The sequence below is a fragment of the Diorhabda carinulata genome, chromosome 4 (genome assembly GCF_026250575.1).
Source record: "Diorhabda carinulata isolate Delta chromosome 4, icDioCari1.1, whole genome shotgun sequence".
Classification (NCBI taxonomy): domain Eukaryota; kingdom Metazoa; phylum Arthropoda; class Insecta; order Coleoptera; family Chrysomelidae; genus Diorhabda; species Diorhabda carinulata.
In genome coordinates, this window is record NC_079463.1 from 18,605,239 (window position 1) to 18,632,665 (window position 27,427).

The following is a 27,427-nucleotide window of genomic DNA, read 5'->3' on the forward strand; positions in this document are numbered from 1 at the left end:
ACGTTCGTAGATTGGTATTTAGACAAAATTTGCAGCGTGTGCCTGTTTTCGAAAAAGTGTATTTTTGATCCTTTGAAGCAATAAATATGGATTGTAGTAAAATTATTTTGTGACGTAGGTATGAAATAGTTATTTTCCTAACAAGTGCGGAAAGTGATACTTTCCCGCACGCGACTGCAGTTGTCCCGAACGACGCGGAGCGGAGTTCGGGCAAGCGGTCAAGTGCGGGAGAGACACTTTACGCATGAGTTAGGAAAATTATTTTTTCTACGACCGTATATACAAAAAAGTATACCAACCCATTTTTCTAAAATTATTTTATTCCAACAAACATAATAATATACAAAACTTTAACTAAAAACTACTAATTATTATAAATATTAATATTGAAAACACAATTTGTTGCATTCTGTACACTAGTAAGAATTGCCGGTCCAGTGGAGTTATTTGGTTTCAACTGGAAGGTAGATGACGTCGATGAGGATGGCATCGGTTGCAGGTCGCATAAAGATGACGGTGACGGCAATGGTTTTAAGTCATTTGGCTCGGAATTAGTTTCATTTGCAGCCTTCAAAATGGCTTCGGGAAGTTCTTCGTCGGATAAATCCATTAATATTATTGTATCGGATTCGGTTTAATGTGGTTTAATTTAGAAGAAGATTGCACTTTGGTCACTTCGGTCACTTCCATGACGTTTTGAACAACTTTGACGTTTTAGTAACAATTACATGGTTGTATAAAAAATATCTGTATTATTTTATATTTCCAAAAAATTAAAAATGCTACAAAAGCTAGAAAAGGTTTAATTTTTATTTGATGGACTATTTCGTAAATATTTATTTACCTGTAGTAACAATAGTTATAATCTCAAAAACTATCTAATAAGGTAAACTAAAACAAACAAACAAAACTAAAATGCGTGCGGGAAAGTGGGTTAAAACGCACGGTCGTAGAAAAAAATAATTTTGTTTTCTCTTCAATTTTTACCTCTTATTTTCAACGGATTTTCTATAAAAAGAGACCTGAAATTTAGATGATTACTCACGAAAAACATTTAAAAAGGTGTAAGAAAGTTGAAACAATGATATTGTTTCCTCTAATTTAGATGTTGATTTCATTATTTTTCTCACAAAACAAAATAACAAATTAATTAGATATTTCTCATTATTACCACACTTAATGTACCTTCCGTTTCGTTAACACAATAAACAGCCAGAACGATGAAATTTCGCAACATAATTGCGTTGATAGTGTCAATGAAATTGTTCACTAGCTTTAAATTTACCTTCCGCTGTTTATCGTTAAATATGCTCAACAAAAAATACTTCTTTCTTACTGGTAATATACAGTCTCAACCAGAATAACAAATAACAAATTTTTTTGCAATACTAATAACACATAACGTTGCTATAGTGTTTATTCTTACTTGAAGGACTATAAAAAGTATGAAAGTATCAATATAAATTTGCACAAGAAAAGTAGAGAATTTCAGTACCTAGTTTATATATTCTCATTCCACCAGTAAAAAATTAGCCAACGGAAACGTTTAGATAAAAAAATTATTTTATTTGGTTAATTTAGTTTGCGATTTTGATATTAAACTTATTGTATTGTATTGATGATTATTAATTATTCAAATACATTGGGGGAGTTACATCTAGAAAAATCCAGACATCCTTAGAATTGAAACGTAGAAAAATCATATTTTCTAATTACTGCTTCAGCAATTATTTTAATATAAATAGAAATGGTTTCGAAATACCATTTCAATGAAATCATTTAGTTCAGTTAATAAATTAGATTAATTCATTCAATATTGTAAAGTCGAGTCCAGACTATGTAACAAAACATGTTGTATTAACAAAGTTATACAACAAATGTGTCCGTACTTAGTGATTCGCCCTCGTATTTTATACAAATACAGTCCACTTTTGGGTTGCCTAATAGTATGCGATCTATGATTTCAATACCATCGAAGAATCTCTGTAGACACGCGTAAGATGGCAGGAGTGAAGAATGCGTCGTGAACGAACACGCATGTGAAGAGACATTATTATGTTTTTCTTGTATCTATACATAACCGTATTGCATATTTTATTGTTTATTACATATAATTCATGTCAACTTAAATAAAGTATTTTGTTTTCTAAAACCATGAATCACATCAATCACACACACGTATTTACAAAATGTGTTATACAAGTTATGGGAACGCTTCTATTATCCCGACACCGTTAGACTGTCGAATTGCAATCCCCATGATAACATATTTTAATGTCATAATTCTTTAGCTTTCTAGTTGCAAGGTTTCACTTTTAGTTCGTAGAAATAAAAATCATTTTTAAAAAGTAGTTTTAATAAACTACAAATTTGATTGGCGCAGTCAGTAGGACTGCAAATCGGTCCATATCTACGGTTTGTTTGCAATCTCGAACCTTGTGTTATTTTGTGGTTTGCAAGAAACTTCAAGAATCCAGTCCAGGGAAGAGGGACCACATCGTCCAGATCCTTTTGGAGAAGAAAGAACATATTCTTCATAGTACTGTAAGTCGAAAAACATTCCATTTTTCCTTTTCCAAAATAAATTTTCGCTTTTTATTCACTTTTATATACTTTTATGAAAATAAAACATTTATAGTAACATAATTTAAATTAGTTGATGAATGACTCAATTGTAGAAGAGTTAGCAGATTTATTTAATTCTACTATAACATTAGAAGAAAAAAATAATATACCAGAAATTAAAACAATGGCTAATCCAATCTATCAATTATTAAAATTATATATTGATACTATTCCACAATACGAGGGTAATCCTCATACTTTGAATATTTTTCTAGATAACTATGACACATTACTTTCTCAATTTTACGATGCAACAAATCCACAATTGAATAGTTTTCCATTACCCGCATTATTGAGTAAATTAGTAGGTAGGGCTTTAATACTTATAGCTTCAAGAACGGAATTACGAACATGGGCTGAAATAAAACAAGCTCTTCAATTCAATATAGATTGCTTAGTGCAAGATTTAATTGTTTTGAGACCAAAGAAACACCATACAATTTCGGTATGCGATGTCAGGAAGCACGTAGCTTAGTAATTTCGAAATTAAATTCCTCAAATGATGAAGCAATTAAAATTTAAAATTATAACGATTTAGCACTTGAAATTTTTGGAGGTTTAACTGGTCAATTGCAAAATAATATACGTTTGCGAAACACAGACAGTTCAGAAGTAGCTATGTCTAGTTATAGAAGAAGAGAATTTTATGTATAGTCAGAATAGAAAAAAATACTCTAAATAATCAACCTTACAAGCCAACACCGAGAATTAATCCATCCAAACAAAACAATTATGATCCCAATTTCTTCAATAGTAGCAACGCTAATTACCCAAATTTCCATTCGCCACCTTCTGAACCCACTATTTCATTTAATAGGAATTCATATCCAGGTGTAGCTAATAATCAATTCTCGCAACCCCCACAGAATTTTAGTAATTTCAATCGTCCTTTCATACAAAATTCACAACTCCAGTCGAGGAACTATAATAACTTTCAAACTCAAAGACAACCATTTTCCAATCAACCCAGGCAAAGATTTTCAAATACAAAGTGCACATAACATTATCAGTTTGAATTGGTGAAGTAGCGGATATATTTGTAGCGGACGTCAAGGTAGATCACCCAGGTCTATTGTATGACTGGGTGTCACTTTCTATTGTAATTGGTGGAATTGGAGTAGTTGCAGGTGTATCGAACGCCGGAGTAGTAGATGGCTGAGGTGTATTCGAAGGTATGTCTACTATCTACGCTCGGTAGAGAGCATTATTTATTTCATATTTCATATTTCGCGAAGTCATCTCGTTTTTTCACGATACTGGATAGTTGTTTCATTTCCGCGTAAGCTTCTTCAGATTTCGCATCTAAAATTCTTCTCTTGTTACCTTTTGTGGTAGCAATGGTTTTTTCCACAGTTTTTTTTGACATTTTTCTGAAGCACTTTGCACTTCTGGATGTGATTCTGGTTGCAGTTCTTCCAAAAGATGAAAAAAACTGTGAAGCATTTTTTTAGGTGCCTAAATATCAAGAAGAATGGCTAAAGATTGCAGACGATTTCAACCAGATGTTGAATTACCCTCACTGTTGTGGTAGTATGGATGGAAAACACATATGTTAACAATGAACACTGGAAGCGACTATTTCAACTACAAGGGATTTTTCAGCATAGTGCTATAGTTGACGCTAACTATAGTTTTACTTAGGTAAATGTGGGTTGCCAAGGACGTTTGTCTGATGGTGGAGTATATGCTAACACAACATTTAAATAGCTACTTAAAACATCTTCCTTGAATCTCCCACCAATGATAGTATTACCGGAAAGAACATCACCATCACCGTTCCTATTTCTAGGTGTTGAGGCATTTGCTTTGCAACCGCATATTATGACCCCCTCCACAGGCACTCAACAGGAAGGTTCACAGGGGCAAATTTACAATTACAGACATAGTAGAGCTAGGCGTTGTAGTCGAAAATCCATTTTGAATTTTATGTGTCGTAATCAGGTTGTTACGAAAACCAATACTTCCTGTGCCCGAAAGAGCAGAAAAGATAGTTTTAAGATGCTGTTATATCCACAATTTTCTTAGGAAAGGTCAGTCATCTTCATCCTACTGTCCAACAGATACTTTATATTCAGAAGACACGTTTATCGGGCAACTAAGACCAGGTACATGGAAAGTCGAAGGTCAGCCAAATGGGACTTTGCTAAGACTCATTAGAATTCCTAGAAAACCCAGTGTGCTAGGCAAGGAAATACGAAAACAATTTTACCAGCGAGGAGGGAAAAGTGTCGTGGCAGAATGATTACTGACTTCAAATTGATAATTAATTTGAAATGTGGAGTACTTACCTCTGCAGTTTTGTTGTCACTTTGTTCGGGAGATTTTTGTCTTTTAAGAATAAAAGCATTTTGAAAAAAATCCATTTTATTTCATACGGAGCATCAGCTCCATCGCCACTCCTCCCTTTTTTCAGCTCCCGCTGGAACTGCCAAATAAGCATACGCATTTTTCTTTCAACTTCAATTGAATTTGTTTTCAATTCTGCCCCTAGTTCAGTCCACGCGTCGTGTTTTTTATTCCTGTTTTTGAAATCTAAGAAGGTAGGATGCCATAAAACACGTTGCTCGCGAAATAACTCGATTAAATGAGTGGTGAGTTCTTTCGACTATTCCATCGCGTGAAAAAAGTATGGCAAAACTAAATTCAATCGCCGATTCTCCAATGCGCTGGCTGGCTGGCGCAGCAGTAAATGTTTAATAACACAAGTGTGGACAAGTAGCGGCGTGTTATATAACAAAGTTATATAACTTTCTTTGATCTTTACCGACACCCAACGGATAACATAAAATTTGCTATATAGCAAGAAAAATGTTGTATAACATTGTGTTATATGACTTTTTCACTTGAATTTCTCTAACATATTAAATAACTTATAAATAAATGTAATAAATAGATTTAAGGAAAAAACAGAGAATCCTTAATTAGGAATGGTTTTCTGACAATTCATTCAAGTATTATTTGCACAAACACAAACCAAATTAGGTAGAATTAATAATATTATAATGACTGATGTAGATATTAAATAACTTACTAAAAATGAGGAATCTACCTATTAAAAAACGTTTAACGACTTTTGAAATGTATATCAATTTACTCAAGGACGGTGCCATCTCACATGATTTAATAGATATTCAATTACGGCTTGATAATAATATTAATCCAATTCATGAATTTGAAAATATACAAGGGTTTATAGAAAGAAATTGAACTTGAGCGACAGTTTGATGAGGCTTTTGAAAAAAAATAAATTAGTACATAATTTATCATTTCTAAAGATTACATTTCAAAAAGAACAGTTCCTGCAACAATAGTAAATTCTACTCGAACTGCTTCGCTCCAAAATTCTTTAGGAATATTAGCGTCTTGCATCATGGTCCTTGCTTTGTCCACCAAGCTTCTATTAAAGCGTTCTGCCTTACCATTTTGTTCAGGACTGTAAGGTGTTCTATAGTCAATAAATGTCCCATTCTCCCTGCAAAATTGCTTTATTTCATTTGTAATGTATTCCCTTCCATTATCACATCTCAATGTAGCTAATTTTAAATTAAACTTAGCCTGAACCATTCTCACATATTCTCGGAAACATTCATACACTCCACTCTTAGCTCTTATTACATAAACGTAAACAAAATTTGGTTAGGTCATCATATTTTAATTAACAAATTGCAATACTACTGTTTCAGGTGAACACCTCTCGTATGGTTCAAGTCATACTTACCAACAGAAGTCCGCTTGTAAGGATTGATACGACGATGTCTTTTTGCAAGCCAATAGAATTTGGAGTGCCCCAAGGCTCAGTACTAGGCCCTATTTTGTTTCTTCTGTTTGTAAACGACACCGCCAATCTAGGCATCAGTAGTAAAATATGTCTATTTGCAGACGACACTAGTTTCCCTTGGAGCAACCCTTATCTCACGGCCCTTCGGACCATATCCAGTGACCTAATCACAATAACAAATTATATATGCCCTTTCCTTTTAGGGTACGTGTGGTGCGACTCAAATTGAGCGATTCTTCAAACTACAAAAGAAAGCTGTTAGGTAGTTGTTCGGACTAAACAGTAGGGCTCATGGCAGGGACTAGGTTAAAAGATTAAAAATTCTGACTATTCCTTTCTTTTTAATCTTTGAATCCGTTTGACTAATTTGTAAGCACGCTTCTTCAATTTCAGAAAGGTCGTTGCACGGCTATCCACTTCGAACGCGGAGCGCAACCTTTACCTACCCACTCCACGTTTAGAATTAGTTAAGTTAGTAAGTGTTGATATTTTAAATCGATAACATCCTTTCTTGCATTTCGCAATAATTTGAGGGCATATTAACAGGAAAGTACATTCTACTCTGTAAACGATTTCTATTCTTATCATAATATTTAATCACAGGCATGCTGCATACTAATTTAATTTTTGCTATAGACTTATATACTAAATATTACCCATTACTATACCTTTATTTTAACTCACTGTGATTTTCTTCTGTATATTAAAATTTTATTTTATTTGTATCTTTATTTAGTTATTTTTTGTCTACAAATTGAAACAATTTTTATAATTAAATTTACGCAACTAACAAATTTAGAAAATGACATTTTAAAACATATTATATCACTTGAAGGAATGAAGCTTTCTTTCCAAAGGAGTCCTTTGGGATATGGCAATTATTTGAATTATTCATATCATTTACAATAAACTTGATAAAATTACTCAAAAAAATGAAAAGAATCTTATCTTCATGTGAATTACCTACGCTATATACTTTTCTAGACTTTTTAAAAGAAAGACAAGATGTATTGGAATCTTTGGAAGAACCTCATTCTAAAACTAAAGTACACAAAAATCATAATCAAGCAAAATAATCGCCAAAAATAGAGGGTTGCAGTTAAGTCCATTTATCAGTTAATAAATTAACATTTACTTTTGCAAAGGTGAACATTATATTTATACATGCAATGACTTTTCAAAATTAAACATAAATGGAAGATGGGACGAGGTAAAAGAACTACAGTTATGTTCAAACTGTCTGAGAATAGGACATTTAAAATAAACGTGCAATTTAGGTTTATGTAAGGAATGCAGACGAAAACTACGAAGATCTCAATACAATGGAAAACATAAAACAAGTTTATCAATGCAATTCTGTTACAGTTACATGCAGTTCTGTTACAAACAAATTTAACGTATAATCAACAAAATAATTACAATTCATCTATTCTTCTCTCAACTTCAACTTTCAAAGTAAAAGATTGTTAAGGCAATTTTCAAGCATGTAGAGCGTTATTAGACTCTGGAGCTCAATCAAATCTAATCAGTGAATCCTGTTGCAAGCGTTTAAACCTAACATTGATCCTTGCCAATTTGCTAAATCAATCAAATAATCTGCTCTTACAAAAAATATATGTCGTTCCAATAATATCATCAACCACACCAACAGAACAAATTGATATTTCCTCAACCAATATTTCAGATAACCTTAATCTAACCGACCCCGAATTTAATTTGCCTAATCAAATCGACATAATTATTGGGGTCACTCTCTTTTGAAAACTTTTATTAGATGGTGAAATCACTCTAAGTAAAAACCGTCCAATTTTACAAAACACAAAATTAGGCTGGATCATTTCCGGATTAATTTCAAGTTTAATAAAAATGTCTATTCACAATTTTTCTGAAAACATATCTGATGATTATCAATTACAAAAATTCTGGAAGCTTAATGAGTTCAATGAACCTATTTCAATGTCTGAAGATGACCTTCTTTGTGAAACTCTATTTAAAGAAAACACTTTACGTAATCCTAACGGTCAATTTATTGTTAAACCTCCATTTAAAAAACTACCTGAAATATTGGGTAATTCTGAAAAAACAGCTATTATAAGAATCAAGGCGTTGGAGAAAAAATTTTGGCCAAATCAGGATGGTCTCTCAATGACTTACAGTTAGTAGGCCCTAAAATCCAGAATAACATCTTTGATAACTAGACTCTATAAATATGTCGTTTCAACTAATGTCAAAAATGTATAGGCAAATTTTAATCATAAACAACAACAATAGTAATTTGGAATGGTAACTCGAATGAAGACTTTTCAACATACTAACTCAATACAGTGACATATGGCACCACGTCAGCGTCTTACCTAGCAATCAGATGTATCGATCAATTATTTATCGAAAACCAAAACTGATTTCCTATTGCATCAAATACGATTTTATCAGACTCTTATGTTGATGTCTTACTAACAGGTTCCAATAAGATCAATAAATTGCAAACTAGATGTATCGATATTTCATCTATTTTATCATCAGCAAATTTCATTCTAAGAAAATGGGTTTCAAATTATCCTGACATTATACAAAATATTTATCTTGAAGATATTCCTAAAAATATTTTGAATTTAGACGAATCTGAAAGTTTTAAAACCCTAGGTGTTCAATTGGACAGTAAACAAGATATTTTAAAATACAATATAAACCTTTCTTGCTCTCGAATCTCTATTACTAAGAGAGTAATTCTTTCCATTATATCCCAAATATATAATCCACTTGGTCTTCTTAGTCCATTAATTATATATATAGAGAGAAATGCTTTATTGTTAAAAAATTGTCACAATTTGTAGACAAAAGCTTGTAAAAACAAAAAACAAACATACAGATAACTAAATAAAGATAAATAAATAAAATAAAATTTTAATATACAGAAGGAAACCACAATGAGTAACAAAATTATAGGTAATGATTAAATTTCATCAATTCTCATTTCCTATAATAATTAATATATAAGTCCATGCTCTGAATTAAATATCATTATTAGTATTGAAGTCGTTTATAGAGTAGAAGGCACTTTCCTGTAAATATGTCCTCAAATTATTGCGGAATACGAGAAAAGATGATATTGATTTGATTTCAATTGGCGAAAGAATGTCAACGAAATTTTTTGCCAGAAACTTTACTATTATTTGAATGCTCGATATATATCAGAACTTTATAATATTCTAATGGGGAATTCAAATGGATTCCAATGAATTTTTTTTGTACTTGATTCCGTTTCAAGTTTCGAATTTTTATAATTGAATGTCTGTAGGAATTTCTTGGTTGTCTAGGGTTTTTCTTCTTAAAACGCCGAAAAGAAAAAAGAAAAAAAAAAGAAAACACTTTTATTATAGAATTTAAGCAATGGAAACACTTTATTTATGTACAATGTAAATAAGAGAACTTAGGTTGATAGTAAAAATATTCGTGGATGTGGTTTATACGTTAAATGAGCGATAGATAGTCAGTCATCTTAGTTGCGTTACCTTTACCGTCTACGACTTAATCCCGGCTGACTCGACTGTTTGTGTCGGCATTAGGCTGCTGAAGAGAACTCGCATTTCGTGTGTGGATGTAGGATGGAGTAGAGCAATAATTTCAATCCTACATGTATGTTTTTCGATATTTTATAGTTTCTTAATGCAATTTCGTTTTTCATCGCATAGATGACCTTTTAATATATTTTCTAAATACTGAGTTGTCTGTTCTATATAAACAGCGTCACAGTCGTTACAAGGTACTTGATACATTTCTTATGTTTTTTAGTGTTTTAGATTATAATTCAGTGAAATATTCATGTTTTACGTGATCTATTGATTAATATTATCATACAACTTGTTAATGTAAGTCATATTTTGATAAAGACCGAAATAGATCGAAACGTAGATTTTCACGTGTTGTTTTGAATTGATTTTCTATCAAAAATTCTAAAATGAAGAGGATTTATCAAAAAAATAGAGACTTCTAAATCTTCTTGTGTCAAGTAATTTTTACGAAATTTGTAGAATCACTTTCACTGTGACCTCGTCATGCAATATAAAACTTTTCATATCTAAATTACCAGAATGGTAATTGCACCGTACATAAAGTCTTCAATAACTTAAATGCTATAGACGAACCAACGGTTCTGAATTTTTCATGATTAATCAATTTCATCAATTATGATTCCTTAATATTTTCTAATATAAATTCGATTGATTTTTTTTCACAATACCAACTTTATCATGTCATGTGACATAAAATTCCCAACAATTTCTGTGTACGAGCAAACATGCAAGGGAAATCAGTCTAAAAGGCAATTTTGAGTACTATAAGCTGCGTTGCAAGTTTCAGTGGAATTTACTAAAGAATTCAGGAAAATGATTAGGGGTCGATATACTTTTGATCAGGTACATAATATTATCTATGTGTCTGAAAAAATTGTGTTTATTTTGTGAGATTGCTTTTTCAACCTTACTTTTTCGTACTATGATTAAATATTAGATTCTGAATTTAGTAACTTAGCCAGTGACAAAATTAGAACAGTATTAAGAGAGAATAGCTATTTTGAAAAAATGATTAATAATATATTTGAAACGAGATGTCAGTTATTTTTTTTTCATTTTCAGTCTCAATTGAAGTACCTTTTCCTTCGGTGTTCAACAACATAGCACCTATGTTGAGAATATTACAGTCACCTCAGGTGAGTTATTTTGAATTGTAGATTAAATTAATTAAAAAATTAAAACACGACTGGAAATGTCTTTTCGAGTTTGGTTGTGCTCACAAACGTTCTACTCATACTGCAGATATTTTTTTTTTCAAATTCAAGTTCGGCAGCTATTATGTACCAGATGGTGTGAGACTCCAAAATCTTCAACTATTTGTATCATAGTCACACGTCGAGCTTAAGCCACGACATTTTAAGTTGTGGTAATGATTAGGAGTCCTCCACATGTTCGTTTGTCTGTGTTCGACAATCTCTGTGAATTTGCTTTGCGGTCAATTCTTTTAAAAGCAAGTTCTAATGATTGGGGGCAATTCACCTCTATCCTAAGTTGCATCCCTGAGGAGTTATCCGGCCTCAAAGTAGGACCCAAAATTCCTGCACTTGTCAGGCATGGTAAGGATGGAGTAAATTACATCTTATAGTTCGATGTACAGATGATCTTGATATGCCACTAGCTAGATAAAATTGTAGTGCTAATATGTGGTTTATCGTCAGTGGTATACAAAATATTTTCTTCATCTCGAACACTCACTTGTACAGGAAGTTACCGATCAATACTATAAAACTTTCCCGTTTCTCGATTTCGTGTGTCATAATTAGAAAATGTTTCTCTGTGAAGAACTACGCAATCAGTAAACCTCCTCCGATATGCTTCCATGTTTCTTCTATAATTTCTCCACAAAATCCAAGACCAATAAAATATCCAATTGTTCGTTAATTGTGAATTTTACAAAATTATAATATGTAATTCAATTACCAAAAGAACTATAGTAAACTCGTGGACAACTTAATTTTTTTGTCGGCATCGTTCTTTGGTTATTTGCTTTACCCACAATTGTCAGATTCTGTTCTCCCTTATACTCCTCTACTCTGAGTCTATTGTTATCTGAGAAACCCGGTATATTTAAAGTATAATAAATAAGTGTATGAATATATGAAAGTTGTTCCGCGTTGGAATTGATAAGTTTTTTTTTGTGAAGAATATTGGTCAAACGGTAGCATTATTAAAAAAACTTGTTGATAAGATTATTGAAACTAACTTTTTCATTTAAAAGATAGCTAGCGGAAATAGATGCCGAATCACTATTCATGCAGCATTAAAAATGACAACAATGGAAACCAAAATGTCTTATAAGAAATCACGTACCTGTACCCTTCAAAGAGTTTCGGTCTAAATATCATCGAACTCTTTTAGCTAATAGCATATTTTTTCTGTCTTAGATGTACATCAGAGTTTGCAGGCCAAGACAAAAAATATTGGAGCCGTTGAAATTGAGTGAACTTTTTTACCACATCAAAGCACAGCCGCAAGGGAATGAGTAAAATGACTTTTAATTGATTTGTTGATATTTTCACATGAGGTCTTGTTTGCAAACTAATCTTTGAAATTAAACAAATTTCCGTCAACAACTGCAGCACTTCATTTGTATAGTGTGCGCTGTCAGCGGCAAACAGAACCAAAGATATATATGTATAGGCAAAGAAAAGGAAGTGTTCCAATGAATTTAATCAAAACAAAATGCAGTTAGAAGTTATTTATTTTTATTGGGTTCAAAGTATGCAGATAAAAGTTCAATATTTAGTATAATTTTGTTGTTTACATAAAACTTATCAATTAGTCGAAAATTTTGAGATTAAGAAAACCAAATAATATTTAAAGTGAGTCAATAATAAAGAATGTTATAAGCAACAAAGACAAACAAGGAATGTCCAAGCTCAGCTATATTTCATTTTCGATCATATTTTAATGATTTGAAATATACTTCCCTAGTAAAAAATGGCATCAAACACATCAAGTCTCTGTATTTACACAATTCCATATTTCATATGTGAAAATTCCTACTTTTCAAATTATACATGTCATTACTTAAAATTAGTCATAATTCTATGATGAGTACAATTCCTTCTATCTCATTTAATCATTCTCGGTGTTTCTAACGATCCAGTACGTTTGTATAATAAGCGGTATTGTTTGATTTTTGTTTTAATTTTAGTTTAATTTTTATTTAGAAATTCATTCTACTCTACGCCTCTGGCAGTCTCTCTTTCTTCGTTACTTGTCGTTTTTATGTAGCGACACGAGAACGAGTATGTGTATTATATAGACCGAAGTAAGAACGTTTGTGGTTCTAATAAAAGAAGCTTTGCTTCCAGAAAATAAATGGGACTTTGTTTCATTTAAAATAAATAGAAAATTTAATTATAAAATAAAATTATACAGTCCACATCATTCAATACAACAGGTATGGAGTGCGATAAATATGAAATTCGTGTATCCTGAGATATTATTGGAAACAAAAGTTTGAGGCAGTCGTGTAGAGAAGGAAAGTATGTGAAATTGGAAAGAAAGACACAGTAAATGAGCGAATGGCACAGCGTTGGTTTAATTTTTTTAATAGTGGAGATTTGACGCTTCAAGATCGTTTGTGCTCAGGTTGTCCACCTACATGGGATATTGAGATTACTGAGGAAAATAGTAGAAAACCAACATAGTGACACCACTCGTCGATTATCTCACTCCCTTTGACGGCCTTAGGAATGTATAAGTTTTTAAATAGTGCCACACGAATGAATCGAGATGCAAAAGTTACGGGAAATGAGATTGAAGAACTTAGTGGTAGGGAATCCGGCTTTAGGAACTGTAACGTTAAAATTGGTTAGCTCCTATAAAAACAACTCTTTCGATAGTTATCAAAGTTCTAGAAATTCTAAACTCAGAGACATATTGCTGTAAGTATAATCTCATACATTCTTACCTAAACAGTGAATTTGTTATACACAGAGCTATAATTTTTACACCGGTTTGGATGAAGAAAACGTAAAAAAAACAGCTCTTATCAATTTGTTTTAGCCTGTGCTAAATGTTGGGACTTCTAACTACAGAAGCTCTCCTACAAAACATCAAGCAATCGTTTATACAGCTGTTAATAACCTGAAAATTCAAGATTAACTGTTATCACTTGGAGAGTTAATCGATCCAAAAAATATTCTAATCACATCAAGGCTGTCAAACAATAGAATGTGCATCTACCTCGCAAAGAAGATATTGTAGAACGCTTCATGACCTATCATAAAGGGCTGATAATTATTAACACTTCTATCCAAGCCCGAAAGCTTATAACACCTTCCGAAAGATTAATACTCTCAATTGTATGCCACACCATACCATACTCAGCTCTAATTGATGAATTTAACAAAATAGGTCTCAATACACTTTCACCAATGTAATTCCTAATTATTAGCTCCTCAATTCCGGAATATAATCACATCTACAGCTTCAGAAGACAAATCTTCATTTCACCACCCACAATCCAAATAGCAGATTGTCTAATGATCACACACGGGAACACCAGCTACAGAATTTATCCCAAGACCGTCTACTATGTTTAACATGCAAAAAACCAAAAATAAATATATAAAACTTGCGTAAGGCCGGTCATGACATATGCAATAGAAACTAGAACGGAGAACACAACCACTAAACGGCTCCTAAGAACAACAGAAATGCGAACTCTGAGATCTGAATAACAGGACTTACGTTACTCGATCGGAAGAGAAATGAAGAAATAAGGGACATGTGCGATATTCAGGATGTAGTAAGATGGGCAAGGAGCCGCAGAAGAGAATGGAGAGACCATGTTGACAGAATGCCAAATGAACGGTTAGCAAAAATTGCAAAGGAAAAGAAACCAGACACAACTCGACATCCTGGACGACCACCTATAAGGTGGTATGAAAGCTGGTCCTCAGCATCCCAACTACTCCTGGCAAACCCTTAATGAAAATACAGGACCTAGTCCTAACGTAAGAAGAAGAAGAAGAAGCAGCAAAAAACCAGGTCATACTACATCAAACTCTTAATTACAAACTTATGGCGAACCTCAACTAATTGAACTACCACAAAACCCCACCCAACATTCCGGGAAACCCCAAAATACCGAAGCCAATACTCCCCAAGCATATCTGCAATTAAACATATCAGAAACAGACCTCTCAGAAACAAAGAGTGAATCTTCTCAAACAAACATTCACCAACTGAATTAATAATTTACTTTGATATTTTTTTCTTTCTCTATTTCTCTCTGCATCCTCATGGACATTACATCTATTCTACAGTGGAATATCAATGTTGCAAACCATCCTATCCAAACAGAAGTACGAAGTTATTTGTCTTCAAGAGACCAAATAAAGTAACAACGAACCGCTTAGGTCATTCAACAGCTTCGGCAAGAACCGAATAAATACTGAAATAGCTAACGGAGTAGTAATATTTGTGGAAAAATCTCTCTACGCTTCAAAAAGCAAACCTAGAAGACGTAGCTATCTAACTACACACTAATGCAAAAGTAAATAGCTTGAATGTATATATTCCTCCAGCATATCAAGTAGATGTTGAAGAATTAACTGAATAATTGGAAAAAAATCCACAACCTGGGATAATAGTCGCGGACTTCAATGCCCATAACTTCATGTGGGGATCCATATCAATAAACCACAGAGGTCGCTTATTAGGAGATTCTTTGATGACGCATATCTCTCCATCTTAAATGAAGGAAGACCAACTAGATTTAACAAATATTTATAGATAAAACACTTAATTTTTACTGAATCGCTAATAACCAGTATACGGTTGATGAATTTTATTTGAAATAAAAAAAATAAAAAAAAAAACAGTAGTATAGAACACCTACATCCAACAATTAGTACGAACCATGCTTCGTCAAACTACTACACTCGTGAGCAAAAATATCGACTCAAGATTCACGATAGCGGTCAAAAGTGTCTAGCAACAACATCTGTAGCTTCTATTTTTTTCTCATTTTAGCATCTTGAAGCCATTGGTCTTAACTTAATAATAAGTGGTCTATGTTGTTATTGGATTATTTTTTTTTGCTAAAGAAAAAATGTCAAACGAAAAAGAATCTTAAACATTGAGGAAGGGTTATAATTGACGTTGAAGAAAATACAAGCTTACATTCGTCAAAAAAAATTATTTGAAATTTACTTATCAATTTTTAGTGTTTCCTTCCCCGGCCCGAATAACAGCTTATAACCGCTTTCTCATGGATCGAATAAGTTTCTTTACTAGATCTTGTTCGATACTATTCCATTCTTCAGTAAGTGCCGTTTTAAGATCCGATTTCGTGGCTGGTGCTAGATTTCTAGTTCGAACTTTTGTTTTAAGTTCATCTCAGAAATGCTCGATATGATTTCAGTCCGAGCCACGCGCTGCCCAATAAGTAGTCGCAATTGCGACATCCCATAAATACTGCCGTTCGGAATCTACATTATGTGAACGTGTGTATTTATTTTAAAATAAGGAGAAATTGGACCGTTTCCAGAAAAGAGTTTCCTTTGAGTGAAAATAGGTCTTCTTATTTTGCTTAGAGGAAAAAGGAATTAAATTTTCTTGACTCCTACCATATTTGGAACTGAAAACTAATAATTATTTTCCTGTTTTTTGTGCTAAATTTTTTGTTTACAATGTTTTATTAGTACATTTTCTGTAGTTATTTGAAATTTAATTGAATTTTTTAGTATATTACACACGTGGGAGCTAAGGAAATCTTGAAGGTTTTTCAAATAGCAAAAGAGAAAAAAAGGGAATTTGAAGCAGCAGGTGGAAAGAAGAATTATCCGTTGATAGTATTGGAAGGTTTGGCGGGTTCAGGTATGTATGATTTACCAATTTAAATTGTTGAAAATTTGACTTCTCATAGACTTTTTGGAAAATATAACTCGGGGTTCAGGTAGGTCACCTATCAGCTGATTTCGAATCCTAACCCAGAACGAGATACAGATCACAGTTTCGGACGTCGCTTTCAATTTTCGATGGATATTTCAAATTTAAAACATGATCTACAAGAACTTTCGATTTGTATTATTTTTTTTTGTGCGTTAATTCTTCCATGATATCTATTTAGACGCTGCTTATGAGAATTAACAGCAAACAACCATTTAAGAGGAATAAATAATTTCCAAAAATAATGTTCAAAAAACCATAGCCAAATGGCACAACCTGACTGCTGATAGCATTTATTTCCTCCCCTATCAGGGTAGAAAGGATCCTATTATATGGATACGACACGATTAACTCGATCAGTTAGTTTTCGATCACTCTATCATGATCTGAATATTCGTAAACTTACTTGGATCACGTTCATTGTTGTTAGGAATCTGATCGAAGTAGTTGGGCCATAATCATATGAAATGATCGTTTCTATCTTAGTAGACTTCTCGGGTAGACCAGTGTATGAATAAGATCAGTTGACGGATTATTTCATTTGTCTTTGGTTTTTTGAATTTTAAAATTTATATATTCCTCTTAAATGGCTCTCTACTATTAATTCTCATGGACAGCTTCATTGATAGCTACTACTGCATAAAAATAGCTTATAAGTATTGTACTTTAGTACAAACTCCTTGTGAGGGAGTAAATTGATAACTGATTGATAACAATAATTGAACATCTAGAGTCTACTATATAACAAAATAAATATCAAGGAAGAATAAATAATAAAAATTAAAAGAGAATACAAAATGGGATAAAATCACACGGACATACCTCCAAACACAAGCTACAGAACGACATTTACAATACACTTTAGAATGAAAACTGAACAAATTGATGGTTGTGATATGGGAGACATGGGAGCATCTCTATTTAGTGTTATAGCACAATAAGTAATGGAAGATCTTCACAAAACTGTCTTAAGCAAAATTAATATAAATTTCCCGTGATTTTTCCGTTATGGAAATTGAAAATATAAATCGATTTCAATTCTCATAATAAAAAACAATACACAATCAAAATAATAAAAACTCAATTTCCTTGATGTCATATAATATAAAATTAACTGTAACATAAGAATAGAATAATATATAAACCAACTTGGTCCTGAAGATATTTAAACTTTCATGTCACAAAAAGATCACTAATTAAGAGTTTGGTTGATATAAATACGTGTAGACAAGCAAATCTAATTTAAAAATCCTCAATTTTGTCTATAATAGAGCTCCAAGAATTTACCTGGGTATTTCAGATCCATTCCTGCTGGAAGTATATATAGTGAACTGACTAGATCGACAATTACTTCTCATGTCATACAATGCAAATGTCTCAGAACCTGATAATTCAGTTTATCCTCTAATAAATCTAATAAATCGTCCACATCGTCCATCAGACACCAGTAATTCTGGCAGACAGACAGACCCCATTTCTCATCCTGTCCTCCTAAGAGGAGAGTTTGATACCAGTCTCTATAAATATAGTCCCCTTAAGTGAAATATAAAGCGATATACTCGTATTATAAAAATTATTTCTAAATATTATTGATTCCACTTATTATAATAATAATAAACGTCGTCTACCATATTTGTCTACACAGGAGAATTATATGCAATCCTCCAAAGTGTAAATCCAATAGATAAATATATATTGTAAGTTATAGATTTTTATGGAGTCGTTTTGGCTTTCCAGCCGCTTTACATTTACTCATGAAAAGATATTTTGTGCATTACTATGCATCTTGTTATTCTGCATCCAAAATATGTACCCTTCCAAAGAAGACTTTCCAATGCGTAGCAATACTCCTTCGAAATATTTAAGCCTTCTGTTGAAATAGGTGAGGCAGTTACAAAGCAGATACTCAACTGTCTCTATGGCTTGTTTGCAGAATCTGCAATTGTCGCCATCTGTGATGTCAATCGGCTGAAGGTGATATTTGACAATTCGCGACTCAAAAACTTGAACAGTTTCTTCACAAATATCGCAACAGTGCGCGTTTTTACTAGATTATGGTAGTTTTTATCACTTCATTGCCGGCACTATTACAAACTACTATTACAAAATGCTGAAAAAGTGATCTTAAATAGAATAAGCGGATTTCCTGGCGTTTTGGGTATTTGAAGCGATAGCAATGGTGCCAAAATCAATGTTGATACTGTGAATACCATAAATCTAATGATTTTATTAAAGCGATGAACTAATAACCTATCTAGATATAGAGTCGAAATAGCGAATAATTGAAGATTAGAGGAGAGAACTACCGTTTATTTATGCGCTGTCCATTTTAGAACAAGGATTGCCACCTCTCGCTCTTCTAACGCCTTTTTTCTGGATTAATGTGAAGTGTTGTCAATAGCGCCTTCTATTTCATTGAAGCCTATTAGAACAACATTAACCTTTTAAATCACCTTACCATTTTAATTAACGTTTCATTTCAAAATAGCACTTTTTCTCAATTGCCTTAAGACGACTATAAATGAGCTCCTGCATAAAGAAGAAGATAAAAATCAAACATCGAATTATCGCCCAGATACACTCCTTCCCTTTGATTGTGTTAATCATAATATTTTAATTACAAAATGCAAGGCAAACACCCCTCGCATGGCTTAAGTCATAGCTTACTTACAGAAATCAGCTTGTAAGGGTTGATACAACGATGTCTTCTTGCAAGCCAATAGAATGTGGAGTGCCTCAAGGCTCAGTACTATTACAATTACCTACAATTATTTTGTTACTCATTGTGGTTTTCTTCTGTATATTGAAATACTATTTTATTTGTTTTATCTTTATTTAATTATTTTTATAATTGTTTCTTAGTTTTTACAAGCTTATGTCTACAAATTGTAACAATATTTCGACAATACAGCATCTCTCTGTCTCTCTTTCTCTCTCTCTCTCTTTGACTATGTAATGCACTTGTAGTTGGCTTGTCTTATTGATAAGCAAACTGTTTTGTTATAATTGGCCTTTTTGAGATAGCCGTGCTTCTGGTGTATTGTTCTACAGATTATTTTTATACATTTAATGAAAAAGGAGGTGATGCTGATCTGGTGGTGAGAATTTGGTTCATCTTCTGATGGACCGTTTTTGGTATGATACTTTTTTCACCTTTCTAGAGTCTTTGGATATGTTTCGTTATTTCATGGAAGCCTTCTTCTAGTTCCTGTACCGTCTCTATGCTATAGAGAGATTCTTCTAAACACTTTTCAATAAACATAAACAAGACAACCCTAGGTAATTGAAATGAAAAGTTGGGTAGGAAAATTCATTCTATTGGCAACCAATAAGTTCAACATAAAATTAGTTCACGGGTAATTCATATAATATATTATAAGAAAATTTTTGTATTCGTTTTTTTTTTGTAGGTAAATCTACGCTGGTGAGAGGCCTAGCAAAAAAAATCAATGGACTTCAAAGTCATTCTCCGTCGTCTTCAGCTCAAAAATTGAGGAGATTATTCTTGAATGACACTGTAATGGACAATTTATATCATTACTTTTCTCATTATATAACAGGTCTAGAAGTCAGCTTATGGTTAAAAGATTCCCCAGTAATACTCGACAGGTAAATTTTAAAAAGGCATTATATTGTTATCCATCTCTCTATAGTTATTTAGAATTTACTTTCCATTGTCATACTTTATTTAACTTACTTTACTACTGGATATTTATCTAGAAAACAAAACCGAGGAGAAAAATTATTTCTATTAATAGCAATGACTGATTTGAATTCTATTTGGCTGTTTAATATTATTAATTACTTTAACTATGATATAATATATGAATTTTGTCGCGAGGTTAGATAGTCGTTTTTCAGTCGAGTGGTCGAGTGGGCTCAAGTATTACTCGCAATTTTGCATTTTTGTCATTCTATAATAGCATTCTCCTTCAATTGAACATAATTTTTTTTGTAAAAAAAACATTCATGTGACCCTTTAGTGAAATGAGGTTCCAAATGTAAAATAGGTTATATAATGGGTCGGGAACGCGGCTATAGTTAGTAAATCTAATCCCATTAGGGACGTCATTAAAAAAAATTGATTAATCTTATATAAGAAATATGAACACCTTTTCAAACTACACTTCAATTTGCACAAACAAATAAACAGCAAATCACGGAAATCTTAAAACAATGGTACTCAGAAATGATTTTAAATAGATACTGATAATGACAACGATGAGAAAGAATATTGCAAACATATACAGGGTGCGGCAGCATAACTTCCTTTTTTAAAAAGTTCGCCATTTAGTCGGTAGATGTCGTAACGGAGTGCTAGTGGTCTCGTTCGAGAGGAGGGACTATAAAGTTTTGTCCCGGCACAGTTCAGTCGCCATCATGCGTTGGAACAGTGAGGAGCGTGCGTTTGCCGTTGAGGTTTACTTTTCGAGCGGATGTTCTGTGATCGCAACCCAGCGCGCCTTTCGGAATCGCTTTAATTTAGCCCCCTTGGCCCCTGTCCCGGACCGGAAATCAATTGTTACGTGGGTCACTACGTTCAGACAAACTGCAAGTGTGACAAGACGAAGAACTGGAGTCCCTCGGCCCATTAGATCACCGGAGAACATTGAGTTAGTTAGAACTTCAGTGTTGCGATCACCACGGCGTTCTGCGCGCAAACATGCGTCTGCCCTTGGACTTTCCGATCGTTCTGTGAGGAGAATACTTCATGATGATCTTCATTTTCATCCATACAAGATGGCAATTGTGCAGGAACTTTCTGAACGTGACTTCAATTCTCGGAGGAACGCGTGTGAGGTTTTTCTGGAAGTCGTTCCTGAGGACGCTATTGTTTTTTTTAGTGATGAAGCCCATTTTCATTTGTGTGGATCCGTAAACAAACAAAACATGCGCTACTGGGCTGATACCAATCCTCGACAATTGCATCAACGGCCTTTGCATTCACCTAAAGTCACAGTGTGGTGTGCAATTTACTCACGTGGAATTATTGGTCCCTGGTTCTTTGAGGAAAATGAAGTCACAGTGACAGTGAATTCGCACCGGTATGTAAACATGTTACAGGAATTTTTTTTCCCACGGCTAGATGAGTTGGAATTAGGGGACACTTGGTTCCAACAAGACGGAGCAACGGCACACACTTCAAGAACATCGATGGCTGTTTTGAGGGAACACTTCCCAGAGCGCCTTATCTCAATTAGGGGCGATTTGGAGTGGCCAGCCCGCTCTCCCGATTTGACCCCTTGTGATTATTTCCTATGGGGTTTTTTGAAATCCCGTGTGTATGTGAACCGTCCAAGGACCCTACAAGATTTAAAGACGAACATCCAGGAAGAAATTGCCAACATAACGCCTGCTATGCTGGCAAGAGTCATGACAAACGCCAGAAATCGGTTTACTCAGTGTATGGAGAATGGGGGACGTCACCTAACTGATTTGATCTTCAAAACTCAGTAAAACAAAACTTTATGTATGTGCCTGTATTATAAAAAACGAATAAAAATTTTCTGATTCATACAATAAGTTTGATTAACTTTTGAAAAAAGGAAGTTATGCTGCCGCACCCTGTAGTTACAAAAATGTGCTATTGGGTACAGTTAAAATTAATTGTCATGGATAATGCGATTTTTTCCAGTTATGTTAAAAGTAACAAAATGGTCAAATTCGTCAAATTTATCATTTGTGTGTTTATTAGATCATCTATTTAATTTGACAAAGTATTTTCTAATAAGATAATAATCTCCTGACTGCGATAATTCCTTTTTAAATTAAACTGACCACATTTCACTTTCCATAAATACATGAAGAGGTAAAATATATGGGACCACTTCTAGAATAGCCATTGGCCATGTTCTCATGGTCCCGAGTGTACATACACAGGTTAGTCTCTTCAACTTCGAGATATTAATTCTTGTAGTGTTCAGACCAGTTCTAGTACCCTAGACTACTGCTTCATGCGTGATGATTAGTCTAACTATCGCCGTGTACATCCACATCAGGATTTTTGGGTTATAACCCCAATTTTTTTCTGCGAAGTTTTTGGACACCATCAGAGTTTTTGTGGCATTACTGGTTATCTCGTTTTCAGTCTTGTTGAAGAGAATTTCACTATCGTTTTCAAGTTTATTTTAGAATACATGAAACCGTCGTTTTATGTCATTTGATAATATTTCGAACGGTATATCTTGACTTATCAACAATGTCAGTGTTTGAGAAGCATTTGTTCTTTACCACGTGTATATTATTTCTATAACTTGCAGTTAACAATAACATCAATGCATGGAAAACGAATGAAAATGTCAAAATTGGCTTCTTTAAAACGAAAATATTATTGCTTTATAAAGCCTTCTTTTACTTTATTGAAGATGATAGACCATTCGACTCAAGGTATTTCCAACACGAATTTTTATGAACACCATTTTATTAGAAAACTAGCTAATCTGTCGATGAAAATTTGAAAAAAATAAAATATTATATTACACCTAAAATTCCAATTTACTTTGACATAAAAAAGCAAATGTGCTTAGTATCAAAGTGTTATTTTCAATAATCTATGAATTTTTTGGTCTCGATTTTAGATTTTGGCATTCATCTTCTACTTATTCTATCGCACGAGCAGCTTATAATACTCAAGCAACATACACTTTACCCCCAAGAGGTGATAAAATCTACAACTGGCCAGATGATCTTCTCAAACCTGACGCGGTGCTTTTTCTTGACGTGGATGAAACTAGCCGAGTACAAAGAATTAATCTTAGACTTCAAGACAATCTGAAGAAAGGAAGTGAGAAAGAGGAATTAATCTTGGGAAAAAATGAATTGTTGTTGCAAATTTGTCCAGACTACAGAAATAAGTGAGTGATTATCGAATTGTTAATTACAAGGTACATAAATGATTGGATGGGATAATCCGCTTACTCAAATTAATTACGAACAACTCTACTGTGTATCTTTGAGTGTAATAATATTTCTGATGATATATATTTTTTATCAGTCTTTCTTCTGATTATTATACACTGGTCGCTGGTTTGATAAATGAAGGTCGCTATGTCTATTTTTTACTTTCATTTTCTTTTAAGTGACAGTTGTCAAATTTTCAGCTCATTCCCTACAATAGTTTGTTAAAATTTTAATTCGAACACACTGTTTCTTAGAATGGTGAGAAGTAATCAGTACGTTCGGAAAATAAACTATTGAGGCAATGACTTGTTTGAAAAATATCAGGGTAACTCTTTCTCAAAAAAATCAACCATCATTGAGTGGTATGCGAAATTCAAACGAAACCATACAAACATCGATAATGCTTAATCATAAGGTAATTCAAAAAAACATAGAAAACTTCCGAAAATCGTGATGGTAGATTATGCGGTGGGGTTAACACTTTTTACTAGAGCATATTAATAAACGGTTGCTGAGTTTCCTAAAACATAGAAGAGAATCAACAACAAATTGATGATTCCGACACAGTAGACACCTGAATTAAAACGACAGTCATATTAATAGGACCTAGATAAACGAACGTTATGTACTATGAATTTTTACAAATAGTTCATTCTTTTATTTTCATTCTATAACAAACCGGTCTCAAATTTCCATAGTTTCCAAATATTTTTCGCATTTTTGTTATGAGTTAATTTACCGGGACAAACACTGTTAATATCGGATCGGAATTAAGAGCTTGTGCTTCTATAAAACAAAAGGTGAATAAATAAATGCTTTGGTTGGTTTGATGTCATTACATTCTCAAAGTTATGTTTTGAATTGAAGTTTCAAGTAGACAATACGTCTGAAGCCATAAAGTTTTTTAAAGACAACTTATTGATTCCGAACCCAAGGACCATAACAACGAACTGTTAGAGCTTGTCACCATTTTCCTAAGAGTACCAGAAAGAAGAGTTCAGCTAGGTCGGCCGAAAGCCAAATACTCGCCCAAGATTTGCTTACTCACAGGTCAGTTTGAAGAATCCGGAGTTCGGCAAGTGAATAAAGACATTTCTTTGTGTGCTATGGCAAAGTTCCAGAGAGATTTGCGGTATATATTAGATGAACTAGTTGCTTTTACCTTTTTCTATTACAAAAAATGGTGCAAGCATTGAGAAATGGGGAAAAAGGTGAACACTTGAAACATGTACGTGTTGATCCTGATGAAATGAAGTTTTTCAAATAAATCCTACAAAAGAAAAAGATTATGTTTTCTCCCTCAAATGAATATCACAATGTGTAGTGTGGTACTTTCAAAATTATTCAATAAAAATTTGTTATTATAATATTATTTTCTTTCAATATTTTTGAATACTTCTGAAGATTGACGGGTGGTACAATTGGCAAGGTACCAGTATACATTGTTCCCATCTTCTAAAAACTACCACAATATATATTTCTCGTGTTGCCACTCGGTTCCATTTTTTATTCTCTTTTTATACTTGTCAAAACGAATCTTCTAAAGTTTTCATATTTTTATCTTATTAAATAATATTACTGTTAGATAGAGAATTCTGTGAATATTTTCACAGCACTACCCTACATGTAAAAAGATAGTTTTTCGTGCAGTCATGGAATTATTAGACTATTATATTTATTTACCCTATAATATTAATATTTCTTTTGAATGTTATACTATATTATTATTATTCATACTATTCGACCAAGTTTAATTGCATGTGAATTGTTAACTTCTTCCGAGTGGTCGAACAGAAGAAATAAAAAAATGATGAATGTAATATTCGCCAATTTGCCAATTACACTGACCCTCATATAAGCAGCTATTCCGTTAAAACTACTTTTTCTTCAAGCGTATAATAATGTCTATATTATTTTCGGCACTACAGATCGTAGAAGTAACCTATTCTTTTACTAGTAAAATAAATAAAAGAAACGCTTATTATTGTACTAGTAACAAAATAATGAGAAACGGTAGAAACGTCTTATTATGGGCGTTGTAACCAAGTAGGCAAGAACCCCCATTTAATTTTCATTTGATTTGATTTTTGTCAGTTTTGAAAAGTGTATTGTAAAAATGTCTCAAAAAGACGAATTTCAATGTATTGTTTCTACTACTTGAAGGAAACATAGTATATGTCAGAGTAGTTTGTACAGCCTCGTATAACTCATCGACAGTACAAAAATCTGGGCTCAACTATAATGAAAGCCTTCTAGTCCTAGCAACATGATGTACTATTGTTTTGATCTGAACTTGATTAACACAATTAGATAATGAAGTTCAATAAGCACTTCGTCGTACATATCTAAAGTTGTAATGCAATGAATGCAAATTTTGAATGTTTTCTGATTCCTTTTTTATAATTAGCCAATGTAATTTTGAATGTTTTAGCATAATTTTGGCTTATAAAAACATGGACAGACCAGCAGTGACGTTCCTAAACGCTAGTTTATCAGTAGAAGATGTTCTAGATGAAGCTTATTCAAAAGTGAAACCGTTACTAGGATCTAGTTATCAAGTCTCCTAATACAAAAAATATTTACTATAAACTATTAAAAAGTATGAAGCTTTATTAGATTTTTTTCTATTTCTATGAAACAAAATTGAAAATTGATATCTTCCTAACAATTTACAGTTACAGTTATCACTTGAAAATAATACTAAAATTATTTTGAAATCGCTAACTTCCTTGTAACTATTTAAAATTAATATGAAGCAGGAATTCACGTCGTTATTTGAAAACTTTTGAATTTGTTTATTTGGATATATTAATCCAAATATGTTTGAATTATATGTAGCTAATTACTATGGTTGCTTCTTACAAAAATAAAACTATTTTAAATCATTAAATACTCAAATAAACGTAAATAGTTCGTCATTTCAAAATCTAGAAAAAGAGAATGCAATGTATTCAGCTCTTAATTATAATTTCAGATTCCAAGGAGAATATAGATAATTAGCCTCTATATTTCATTTTTGGACATATGTCTCTCCCATCAAATTTCTATCTTCTCTGTTTTTCGCGGTATCTACCATCTAGATCCTGCGTGTACCTTCAAGTCGTTCACCTCTCATCTTCCCTCCAACCAAGCCTAAATTATCATAAAAGATGTTTCCATAGCACTCAGAATATCAAAGCTCCCCCTTAGTTCAAACAAAAGCAAATACTCCAAGATGTCACTAACGATTTAAATATTATAAAACTGTTCTGAAATACCCCGCCATAGTATTCATTTGAACTTCGTAGTGTACAAACGGATATTGCTCCTGCTATCAATAGCACTACGATAAAAAGTGAATCATTAAAAACAAAAACAAAACATTATCTTATCAGTGTAGTGGTCAATACAACATTAATAATTAAGACCCATCAGCAGCTTCTAACGGGCCAGAAATTAATTATAACCAACCAATGATTATTACTAGAAATGGTTATCCTATACAGGGTGTCCCTTCTTACAACACAAATACACCACATCAACAATTTCAATATTCCACTCAACCAATATTTGATAACGGACAGCAGACCACACATCCTCAGTATTTGTGATTAGCCAAATACCATACAGTATGTATCAAACAATAATAATAGCCAATACCTCCATA

General features: G+C 32.9%; 1 protein-coding gene and 1 long non-coding RNA gene across 2 annotated transcripts in view; both read left to right on the top strand.

The window, feature by feature from the left end:
- LOC130892376 (UMP-CMP kinase 2, mitochondrial-like) overlaps window positions 1-26,393 on the top strand; it is a 43,916-nt gene extending 17,523 nt beyond the window's left edge. The window contains exons 2-6 of the mRNA XM_057797780.1: window positions 11,038-11,111; window positions 16,677-16,809; window positions 20,292-20,490; window positions 23,460-23,735; window positions 26,213-26,393. Coding sequence (XP_057653763.1) covers window positions 11,038-11,111; window positions 16,677-16,809; window positions 20,292-20,490; window positions 23,460-23,735; window positions 26,213-26,348 — 818 coding nt within the window. The 3' untranslated portion in view covers window positions 26,349-26,393. The remainder of the gene's footprint in view (window positions 1-11,037; window positions 11,112-16,676; window positions 16,810-20,291; window positions 20,491-23,459; window positions 23,736-26,212) is intronic.
- LOC130892377 (uncharacterized) lies at window positions 5,014-9,769 on the top strand. Its single transcript, XR_009059029.1, has 2 exons — window positions 5,014-6,448; window positions 6,505-9,769. It is a non-coding gene; the product is annotated as an uncharacterized LOC130892377 (long non-coding RNA).
- Window positions 26,394-27,427: the final 1,034 nt, after the last annotated feature.